This window comes from Octopus bimaculoides, chromosome 1, assembly GCF_046866305.1.
Source record: "Octopus bimaculoides isolate indiv1 chromosome 1, ASM4686630v1, whole genome shotgun sequence".
NCBI classification, from domain to species: domain Eukaryota; kingdom Metazoa; phylum Mollusca; class Cephalopoda; order Octopoda; family Octopodidae; genus Octopus; species Octopus bimaculoides.
In genome coordinates this window covers 81673148-81685647 of record NC_142928.1, presented here as the reverse complement: position 1 = coordinate 81685647, position 12500 = coordinate 81673148, and the positions used below count along the sequence as shown (strand labels likewise).

Sequence of the window (12500 nt, the reverse complement as noted above, 5' to 3'; positions counted from 1 at the left end):
ACCTCTAATTGAACTTATATATATGCAGGTGTGGTTGTTCATTTGAGAAGTTAGCTTCCCAACAACATGGTTTCAGGTTCAGTCCCACTGTGTGGTACCTTAGGCAAGTATCCTCTACAATAGTCTCAGGTCGAGTGAATTTCTTAGCCAGAAACGGAAAGGAGCCTGTCATATATATATATATATATATATATATATATATAATTATGTGTATTTCTTCTACCTTAATGAATAAAAATTCTTCTGATAGAATAAATGGGTTAATAGAAACCAATGTAGCAAAGAACACAAAATAACTGTGGTTAGCTCCTGTTTTTAAGGCAGGAACTCCTTGAAATTTTGGGTATTTGAGTATATTTAAGAATTTAAGGATTGGAGAAAACGCATGTTATAATTGCATATTTTATTCCTACATATGTTTCAAAGGATTACAACCTGTGTGATCCATAGGGATCTTTGATATTAAAATTGTAACCTTCTCATCAGGGAAAGCATGGGAATCATCTTAAACGTAAGACATTATGACCGATTATGAAAACAATAGATGGATAAGGTTATGACTTGATTCATTTGAAAAAAACCGTTAGAGAATTGGACGCTGCCGGATAGTGGGTTGGACAACACATACCAATCAATGTGTAAGAGCGTACATGCATACATAAATACACATACACAAACACACACATATACATGCATACTGATACACACACACACACATATACATGCATATATGCGCATATACACATACATACACATGTGCACCCGTATATACATATGTATACATATATATACACATATATACACACACACACACACACACATATATATACATATACATACACACCTATATGTATACACACACTCATACGTCCACATTTATACATATGCACATACGTACCTACGCATATACAAATATACACGTGTGCGTGTCCCCATATACACACATGTATCCATCTACATATACACACATGTATAAATAGAAATATATTCATGCACATACACATAGCTATACATCTACGCCTATTACCTAATCAAATAAACAGATTCGTATATACATATACATACATGAATACATACGCAAACACACGTATGCACATACATACATACAAATACATCTACATATACATATATACATATATATATACATATATATATGTGTACATATAAAAGAAAAATAACTCGTTTTATATATACATACATACACACACCCACATACATACATCCACATATCCATATATGTGTGTGTGTGCATGCATACATATACATATACACACACATACATGTACATACATATATATTTTTTTTTTTTTTAATTTTTTTTTGTGCACTTAAGATGATTCCCATGCTTTCCCTGATGAGAAGGTTACAATTTTAATATCAAAGATCCCTATGGATCACACAGGTTGTAATCCTTTGAAACATATGTAGGAATAAAGTATGCAATTATAACATGCGTTTTCTCCAATCCTTAAATTCTTATATATATATATATATATATATATATATATATATATATATATATATATATATATATATATATATATATATATATGTGTGTGTGTGTGTGTGTGTGTGTGTGTATAGACAGACAGACAGGTGTGTCCCTCTCCCTGTCTTGAAATCACATGATTGTTGTCAATGAATGCCATTCATTTCCAATATTCTGTGAAAACATATCTAGCCAGGTCTAGCAGAAACATTACCTTGCTTGGAAACAGGCACAGGTTGGCAGCAGGAAGGGCATCCAGCTGTAGAAAATCTGCCTCGATAAATTTTGTCCAATCCATGGAAAAGTGGATGTTAAAATGACGATGAAGCTGGAACAAAAATTTGACCAACATTCTTAATGGTGATTTGGCAGAGTCATTACAACATTGGGCAAAATGTGGCATTTATTCCAGCACTTAGCATTCCGAGCTCAAATCCAACTGAGGTCAACTTTGCTTTTTATTCTTCCAGGGTCAATAAATGAACAGTCTTCTTTCAATATTTGTTTGAGCTCTTTGTATTCTGACTTTAAATTCTGCCAAGGCCTACCTGGATAGTAGACTTAATGTCACCCACGTTAATGCCATCACCTGGTGCTTGAGCACCTTTACTCTGTTGCAAACTAATGAACTAGGACCCCTGTTTGAGGATGACACCCTCCTTCCCTCTCACCTACTAGTCTTCAAGGCCTTGTAATAGGTCTTGGGTACTGCTTTTGCTTCTAAGAAATAAAAAAAAGATACAGAAAATTCTGACAGATTTATCAGTTTAATAATTACATTTAAACAAAAAAGATAATTTCACAATGAAAGAAAGCCTTACCTCAACACTAGCATAATCTTTGAAGACAGGTAAATACTCCTGCAGGCTAAGTATTTCCAACCAAGAGTGTATATCCAAGTGTTTACCAACCATTACTTTATTTTTGTGGCGCCGTTGTAGCACCAATCTGTAAAAAGGAAAATAAAATGTCTAAAATTTATTTGTATTTTATGAAACATTTAAAAATATTAGACACTATAAGTTTAAAAACAAAATAGTAATTTTATCACAAATCACTTCCAATAATTCCTTATTTGTCCCTTTTTTTTTCTTGTTTTTGGTTTTTAAATTTCAAAGGCAAAATTTTAAGGCATATTTAATTGGTTGATGCTTAATTCCAATCAATCAATTTTACCAAATACAAATTATTGAGCCAATGTTTCTGAATCTGCCAGAAATAATAGCTAAATCTCCCTCAATTATCATCATACTATCATAACAAAAAAAGGGATTTATCAAATAATATAGTCAGATGTTGGAATGGTCAAGGAAGAAATGCCTATGATTACAGAACTACTGGATCAGGGAAGGCCTGGGGCTAAATGACAACAAGTTATCTCATGAATATCACAATAAAAAAGTTAGAAGATGAGCTCTGCTTGAAATGTCAGACATCAAAGCATGGTAAAGAAATTTGTTCCACAATCAAGTGATTCCAGGTTCAGTTCCACTGCATAGCACCTTATCTTCTGAGATAGTTTCAGATTGTCTGAGTTATGAGTTGAATCTAATAAATGGAAACTGTGCAGAAACCATATATATATATATATATGTCATGTGTGTGTGCAAGTGTATGTGGTTGTGTGGTAAGAAGTTTGCTTCCCAACTACATGGTTCTGAGTCCAGTCCCACAGTATAGCACCTTAGGCAAGTGGCTTCAACTAGCCTCGGGCCAACCAAAGCCTTGTGAGTGGATGTGGCAGACAGAAACTGAAAGAAGCTCATTCTATGTATGTATATGTGTATGTCTGTGTGTGCACACGTGCACATGTGTCTTTGTCACTGTACCATACCACTGCTTGACAACTGGTGTTGATGTGTTTACATTCCCATAATTTAGTGATTTGGCAAAAGAGACTGACTGAATAAGTACCAGGCTTTAAAAAAATAAGAAAAACTAAGTTCTGGGATCAAGTCATTTGACCAAAGATTTCTTCAAGGTGGTGTTCCAGCATGGCCACAGCCTAACGACTGACACAAGTAAAAGGATATATATATATATACACACACACACACACAATGGGGGAGGGAGAAGTAGGTAGGTACAGACATGGCTGTGTGGTTGAGAATTTTAAAGTTCATTTAGCAAGCACATGGTTTCAGGATTACAAAGCATCTTGGGCAAATGTCTTCTTCAATAGCCCTAGGCTGACCGAGGCCATATGACTGAACTTGACAGGTGGAAGTTGTACAAAACCCACTGAATATTTGTTTGTGTACACACACACACACACACACACAAATGTTTACATTTTGTGTTCGCATGAAAACTCACTGAGCTGCAGTTCTACAGGCAAATCATCACCTTTTCAAAGTCAAGTGGAATGAAAACTCCCTTACTTGAAAAACAAGTAAAAATTAGCAGAAAAAGAACACCCAGCAGTAAAAAAATGCTTTGATGAAAGCATGTCAGGTTATGGGGAAATATTACCTTGCTTGAAAACAAATGAGAGTTGGCAACAGAAAGGGCTTCTTGGCCATGGAGAATCTGCTTCAATGTATTTTGTCTAACCCATGCAAGCATGGAAAAAGTGGTCATTAAAAACTATCATTATTATTATTATTATTGAGCTGACACAATTGTTAGCATGTTGGGTGAAATGCTTAGTGGCATTTTGTCCATCGCAACATTCTGAGTTCAAATACTACCAAGGTTGACTTTGCCTTTTATCCTTTTGGGGGTCAATAAATTAAGTACCAATCAAGTAATGGGGTCAATGTGTTTGACGACATTCCCTATCCCCCAAAATTTCAGGCCTTTTGCCTATAGTAAAGAGGATTATTATTATTATCATTATTGAGCTGGCACAATTGTTAGCACACCGGGCAAAATGCTTAGAGGCATTTCATCCATGCTATGTTCTGAGTTCAAATTCTGCCAAAGTTGAAGATTCTATCACAGCCAATATTTTAGAAAAGTGTTGTGATCAAACTACAGAGTTTTTTCCTTATCACTCCTACAGGAAACCTATAACCAATGATGCTGTAGTTTATGTATTGCAATATAAAGTATATAAATAAAGTATATAAATACATGCCTCTCCCTGGAGTGCACAACATTATCTTATTTGACTAATTTAATTACTGCAACACCTGGTTAATGTGCATATAAGTTTGTAAAACCAGTACTTTATCTGAACATCAAATAAGTCTAATATCATCTTACTTGTAATAATCCAACAGGTAGAGGCTGTTATCAGTGTTGTTCATATATTGAATACTGTCGCAAAGAGTAGCTTTATGAGATATTTTATTCTAAGTGAGTCATCTACATGGTGCACTGCAATGCAGAGATTCTAGGAAGACAAATAGACACCACTACTGCTGCCTCCAAAGTCTGCATTTGGTTGTTGTTTTTGTTGTTGTTTAGCTCCAGGTAAGCTCTTATTGAGCAGGCTTATGATCAAAGATGTTCCACCTATAACCATTCTATTTTATTTATTTATTTATTATTTTTTAGATATAGTATATCATTTTCAGATATAGCATTTCAATTTCTTTCATTTTCTGTTTAAGAATAGAAGAGCATGTTTTGAATTTGAGGGTATAAGCTGTTGTTTTTAGTTACTCAAGCAGTCACATAAAGGCTCCTTAATTGGCTTAAGAAAGCACTTGAGCAAAGTAGTAATTTTATGAGATATAGATTCATATTTTTGATACCAACCCACCCAGAATAACCTTGGTTCTAGAATACAAATTTCCAGTTTTAAAATTTCTAGATTAAAATTTTCCATTAAAATTTCATGTTGATTTATATTCCAAACATGAGTTTAATAATGACAATCTTATCTTAATACTCTTTGTTATTTTCAAAATTAATTGAAATAAAGAGGATTTATTTCCACAGAAATAGGGTAAGAAAAAGGTAAATGATCTAAGAGAAACAGAAAGGATCTTAACGATTCATATTCAGGTATAATAAAAAACAAAAATACAAATAACAAAAATCAACAAAAGTCTGAGGGACATTCACTGTAAATATTATTAGGTTGATGCTCAAAGAAAAAAGTTATGGAGTAAAATTAAAGGTTTCAGACATAGTTCTTTGTCAGACATTAGAGGAAAGTCCAGATGAGATTAGGAAGAGAAGGAAGAGAGGAAACAAAAAAGAGAAAGCCAAGAAAAAATACCTGTTGGTTAGTTTCATGTGTTTGACCTCTAATAAACTATTTGGCTAAATTTCCTGGCGTCAGCAATGAAGGAAGTGTTGAAAATTCTATCACAGCCAATATTTTAGAAAAGTATTGTGATCAAACTCCAGAGTTTTTTCCTTATCACTCCTTTAGTTCTATCTGACAACAATGATTCCAATAAATGTGTTAGCTGTGTAAAGGTGGAACAATTTTCCACAAGACAAATATTGTATATTTTAAAGGAAAAAATCCAGCTCACTTGCACAGGTATGAAAAATAGATATAAAACAATAAAAAAGAAAATCACGCACATTCTTTTAGTTTGTTTCATGGTTGGGAAGCAAGGTTCTTAACCACAGAGCTAATGCTGCACCTACAGGGTGTCCACAAAGTCTGGGTACAAGATAGCAGAATGTGATTAGAGGGAGATCTGGTTGTTATTCAGAGCATTTCATTGGGTCATATATGCATTTCATTATGGGACATGTTGTAAGAGTTGTTCTATATACTGAGACTGATTCAAAACACTTTATCCTTGTAAATGGAGGGAGCTTGTAAATGGAGGGAGCTTGTACATGGTTGCTCACTTTGTTAAGAATAGTAATGAAATCTCTTTTAAATCACACCCGATTGTTTTAAAAAGGAACATCACATTGGATAATGTGATCCAAGGGACCTGGCAGAGACTTCCTTTAACTTAAGCCTCCTTGAACAGGCTTGACCTTAGCTAAACAATAAGCACTGGTCTAACCCCACCCCCAAATTTATTAAATAGATTCTAATTCTTCTAATTTAAAGAGAAATTCAAAAGATTTTCTAGCAATTCCCTATAGAAAATATTGGCATATATGTAATAGATCTGTTTGTGGAAAGTAGTAAATATTCTGTATTTAAATTAAGGCAACCAAGTAAAAAGACTGATTTAACAGTGTTAAGTGAGAATGGTAAGGAAACTAGACATCTTATTCTTTGTCATACTGACAGCTATCACAGAAGTGTTTTCTCCTCTACGTCTTTGAGACTGCTTCAGACAGGTGTTGTAATAAACAGACATAGGGGAGTGGTTGTGATGGGAGAAAAAGTGTTAGTGAGGGGAGAGAATGCTGGAGTGTATGTGTGAGGGTACAAAATAATGAGATAGAGTACGTGAATAAATAGTGAAGGTGAGAAATTGTGTGTGTAGAGAGAGAGAGAGAGAGAGAGAGAGAGAGAGAGAGAGAGAGAGAGAGAGAGTGTATGTGTGTACGTGCAGCTAAACAAATGTCCAGGTGGGTTACATGAATGGAAGTAACATTAAAAAATTTAAACTATATCAAAGAAATAAAAATAGTATGTATATAAAAAAATTAGTGTAAGCAAAGTAAATATTATGGAAGTGTGTGTGTAAAGAGAGAGAGAGGGAGAGAGGAAAGATAAGACTAAATAAATATAAACATTTGGAAATGGATCTAACAAAATAAAACCTTAGAAATCTAAAAAGAAGAATTCACCACCTCTAACAAATACCTCAAGCACAATCCAAAACTATAAATTAATGCATTATGATTAATGAGGCCTTACCTCGATCTTGTTGCTTGCAACTCAGCTTTGAAGTAATTATAGCTCTATAAAATTGTGGTCTTTCTGATATAAATTATGGTTTTGATGGAATGTTAGAGAGATTTGGCACTAAAATGCAATATTAGCATTTACAGCACCATCATGCCACATGGTTTTGGCTAGTCACCAACTTCAGCTCCAGGAATAAGTTCAAATAAGTTTGCACACTGTTTGTAGTAGAATGGACTAGGACTAATAAATGAATAATAAAAAGCTTTAAAGCTTTGAAAATTCATTGCCAAAATAATTTATACAACATACATAGATAAACAAATATTGTTTTTAATAACATTTTGTCTAAAGTGGGAAAATTGTTTTCAGATGGGTAAATAAAATAATGCTATATGCACGCACATGTATGTGTGTGTGTGTGTGTGTGTGCACGCGCATGAGCATATGTGTGTGTGTGTGTGTATATGTGTGTGTGTGTGTATGTATATATATATATATATATATATATCAGGTCGCTCTTGAGTGCTACTGGTAACATGTAATCTAGTACAACCTGTTGCATGGTTGGGTCGTCGGCGACTAAACTGGCAACCCTACCAGGCTTGCTTGGTGAAGAGGGTGTTGTTGGACACCCTGTGGGATGAAAAATAAGACCCGTAAAAGGGCATGGCCATCCAACAAAATGTCTAAATATGTATATACCTTTTCTTTTCATGAAATGGAGTTCTTTTACTCCAAACACAGATGTCCTTGCATCTGCAGGCATCACCTCAATTAAAGCTATGATTTTGAGGAACCAATTGAGATGGTGTGGCCATATTGTTCAAATGGCAGATGAACACATGCCAAAATAGCTGTTTTATGGTGAGACTGCAGAGAGGAAACACTATTGGTGTAAACCTAAAAAGAGATTTAAGGACAGCATAAGGAGTACTATGAAGTCACTGGGAATGGTTCCAGAAGATATAGAAACCCTTACTTCGGATCAAGTTGGATTGCGAACAATGGTGTGGAGCAGAGTGAAAGCATTTGAAGAGGCCAGGATAACACAAGTAAGACTCAAAAGAGATCTAAGAAAGAATATAACGATCGAGAAGGTGAATGACAGTGACCTTTTTGTGTGCACAATATGTGACGGACCATACCTGTCCTTTGCTGGCCTCAAATCTCATCTGCGAACACATGGAAAACAAACCTCCACCAACTATTCTGCCTATATGTCTGTGCACACCTTTGAATGCAGTGTATGCCAGAGACATTTTAAGATCCACAAAGAGCAGAACTCATCTGCAGCTCTTGGTGGTCCAAATTGGAGGTGCAATCTATGTGGGTGTCTTTTCAGAACATTATCCCGTTTAAAAAGCCACATCAGATGCTATGATGATGCTAAGGTATAGGTACAGGAAGTGGTCAAACTCTGCATAAGGAGTAGACAACCACCATATATATATATATATATATATATATATATATATATATATATATATATATATATATAACTATAGATAAATAATGATTTCAGTGTAAGTACAAAAACTGGTGGAGTTTTGAAATAGATACCCCATGCTTCTTTGGAGAGGAAAGGGTTAAGGAAGTTGAGGGCAAAAATGTAAAATATTGAAATTTATAGAAAAAATGATTCAAAGATCATAATTATTGCTGTGTGAAATACAGTAATACATAAAAAGGGAGGGGGGAAAACTTCACCATTTTCTTTTACTATGAGATATTCTGAAACTCTGCCAAAATACCTGCAAGGGGGAACAGCTAATTATATCAATCCAGTTGAATCAACAGGTACTTATTTTTATTGACCCAAAAATGTTGAAAGATAGTCATCTTGACAAGATTTGAACTCAGAATGTAAAAGAACATAGAAAACTGATTTTGTGATTTTGTTAGGACAAGCAACTCATTTACTGGGGTTTCTTATTCTCCTCCTCCATTTGTCCACAAACACTCACTCTCAAACACAGTCAATATATGAAAAACAAGAGTTCACCCTTCCCCTACACCAATATCTACATGTTTACAAGCAATCTACCACCAACACCCAAGCTCCAGTCATTGCAACCATTTCTCCCAATTTTATTAACCTTCATAGCCTCAGGACTAAACACTCTCCTCCGCCCGACCTGTAATGCTCTGGAATTCCTGCTCTATCCATATTTCCTCCTACTGAAGTTCAAACTGAAGTCACATTGATCTTAAGAGCGTGGAAGGACTTGCAAAGGTCATGGGAAAATAGCTAAAACAACATAAAACTAATGCATGAGGGTTGAAGTTGTCTTGGTTATGAATACCATGTGAGAGGAGCAGGGACTGGAGGGTAAGAAGCAAAAAAGAATGAGACAGAATCAGTGTTAGGCAGAACAAATATAAAGCAAGACTGACATTGGCTTCATAAAGCATTAATGTTGATATCAAAATGGAGATTTTATATTATCAACATATTATCATATTATCAACTATACAAGTCTGAATTCACAGAGTGTCAATAGAACTAATACAAGTAATAATTGCTTGTAATTTAGGCACAAAGCAAGTAATTTAGGAGGAGGGGATTAGACAATTGAATCACCCCTAGTACTGGACTGGTACTTAATTCTATTAATCTCAGCTAAATTCAATTGGTCCCAGCACTAGCTGCAGAGGAGGAGGAGGAGGATGGAATTTTGAAGGGACAGATTTAGTCCTCCACTTCAAAATTGTCCAGTTAAGTACTGTGGTCAGTTAAATCAACTCCAACACTTGATTGCTTTTCATTTCTCTAGGATCAATAAGATAACGTATCAGAATTGACCTTTGTGTGATCTGAACTTGGAAATTAAAGAGGTGGAACAAATACTGCAAGGTGTTTTTCCTAGCAATTAATAATAATAATTTTCTTTATATTTAGCACAAGGATACATTCACACTAGAACAATGTATACATGGGGGTTGCAAATGTGCAGGGGTTGATAAAATATACAAAAGAATAGCAAAGACATCTTACAAAGATATTGTCCCAGCATGGTTGCAGTCTAATGAGTGAAACAAGTAATAAATAAATAAATAAATAAATGAATATATATATATATATACATACACACACACACACATCAAGTATACTGTATTATAGACCCATTACAGCTAATCTTACCACTCACAAGGCTTTGGCCGTTCTGGAGCTATAGTAGTATTTGTCCATGCTGCCATGCAGTGGAACTGAACCCCAAACCATGTGGTTGGGAAGCAAACTTTTCAACTTTATTTTTTATAAAGATCAAGATTTCACTAAAAAAGTTAGTGAAATAACAAAATGAAGAAATTTATAATCACTCTGCAAATCTGTCAACGCAAATTGTGGCCTTACCAGAGGTTATCCTTATACATATATGCGTGCGCGTGTGTGTGTGTAATGCCTAATTTAAATCTTTATCATTTATTGTTTCTACTGTCAGTTTAATTTATATGCTAATAACGACTGCATAGTTTTGGAAATGTCTGTATTCCTGATACTTCTTACATAACAGTAAATAAGGGAAATAACTCGCGCTAAAAGCATTTGACATGTTAATTACAAGCAACAAGGATAATATATATTTGTTCTCGGTCTTCTCAGATATTGCTTTGTTTAAAAAGACCCTGGGTTAAACTACACACACATCTTTGTTATTTTTAATTGGCAGAATGTTATGAAAGTGACTCAAGGGCCGAAAGTTTCGAGCTAAGTTATATTCTGGAGCAAATGTTCTTACAGCTGCTTAACTAGTGAAGTGTGAAATAGAATTTTATAAACCTGTTTTCTTTTGTTCAGGCATGCGAAGTGGAGCAAATAGAGTTTTCTACCTTTGTTTAGTAGGAACAAAACAATTACTGTGGAAAAATTTAAACGTAATAACGTCATGACCAGTCGTCCTGCTACCATAAACCTCACAGTCGTTGTGTAGGTCACATCTATACGTATATAAAATTAAATGTTTTGTTGGAATTGTTCTGGATCTTTAAGTTCTGAATTCAAATCTCACTTAGCTCAACCCAGCCCTTCATCCTTCAGGGGGTCGAGAGAATAACACTTTTGCATTAAGATTACTCTGTCAAATATAACGCTTATTTATTCACACTGTTTGAAATTAATCATGTATTATCACATAGCTTCAAGATTTCGATGATGAAATTTTAGAATGACGTTGTAGTTTATGTGTGAGAGGCCAGGTCTGGATGGTTTGAATATAAAACAAAATATTTGGGCCAGATATGGCCAGTTTAAATGCTAAAAGGTTAAACTACTAGTCAAGAACAGGTGTCAATGGTTTCAACTAAACCACAACCATTTACAAGTCACTGACCTTAAAATAGAAACAACTATTAACCCACCTTGGTTACTTGGTTATTTTTACTTTGATTTTGATTGATAACTGGGCAGTACCATACACACACAAATTCATGCAAAACACACAAATATACATATATACATATACACATACACTTAAGGAATACATCAGTGTTTTTCAACCATTTTTTACCTATGGACCTTTTGCTTCCCATTTTACCCAGATGGACACTCCTAGCCATTCGAAGCTTTAAAAAATCATATATTTTTATAATTAAATACTATTAGGAATTTTATTTTAGAAAATAGTTAAAATATCTTGTGTTATAGTAGAAGTATAACCAATTTATTGCACATAAATTTTGACAATGAAATCTTATATGGACTCCCAATGGTCATATGGACTCTAGTTGAGAATCACTGGAATTGATGGACGGATTCTCTGCTGGTATGAGTGATAAATTTTCAGTTTGTTCAATATAGTGAATCATGGCATAAGTGGTTGGGTACTCCATAGACACTAGCAGAATCAGGATGACATGATTACACCTTTTGAATTACAGGTACAGCCAATCTGACAGGATGGTATACAGTTTTTGTTTGCTTATTTTCATATATATGACTTCAACTAACCCAAATCTATGGTATAAAATGCTTGTGTACAGTGCTGTGCTGAAGGATTGAACCCAGAATCCACAGTTGTAAAGCAAACTTCATAACCATTCAGCCATGCAAACACACACACACACACAATTTTTCTCAATATTGGTTCAAAAAAATTATGCTGATGTTAACAGTCTTACAGAAACAGCAACAATGTGATGCTATCTACACATACATGCTCACACACACGTGTGCGTGTTTGTGGGTGTATGTATGTACACACATCTATATCTGTGTGTGTTTATATATGTGCCTGTATATGTGTGTGGTGTGTATAAAAATATGGGTGTGTATGTTTATGTTTATAT

At 34.6% G+C, this 12500-nt stretch overlaps 1 protein-coding gene across 4 annotated transcripts in view; it reads right to left on the bottom strand.

Moving 5' to 3' along the window:
• The window catches only part of LOC106874563 (breast cancer anti-estrogen resistance protein 3 homolog), a 329811-nt gene that overhangs the window by 42779 nt on the left and 274532 nt on the right, over nucleotides 1-12500 (bottom strand). For 3 of the 4 annotated variants that reach the window (XM_089353044.1, XM_052967801.2, XM_014922335.3), the window contains one exon: nucleotides 2311-2437. In XM_089353044.1, the coding sequence (XP_089209170.1) occupies nucleotides 2311-2403 (93 nt within the window). In that variant the 5' untranslated portion in view covers nucleotides 2404-2437. Of the gene's footprint in view, nucleotides 1-2310; nucleotides 2438-7223; nucleotides 7375-12500 lie in introns of those variants that run through there. The other variant, XM_089353051.1, reaches the window with a different exon arrangement.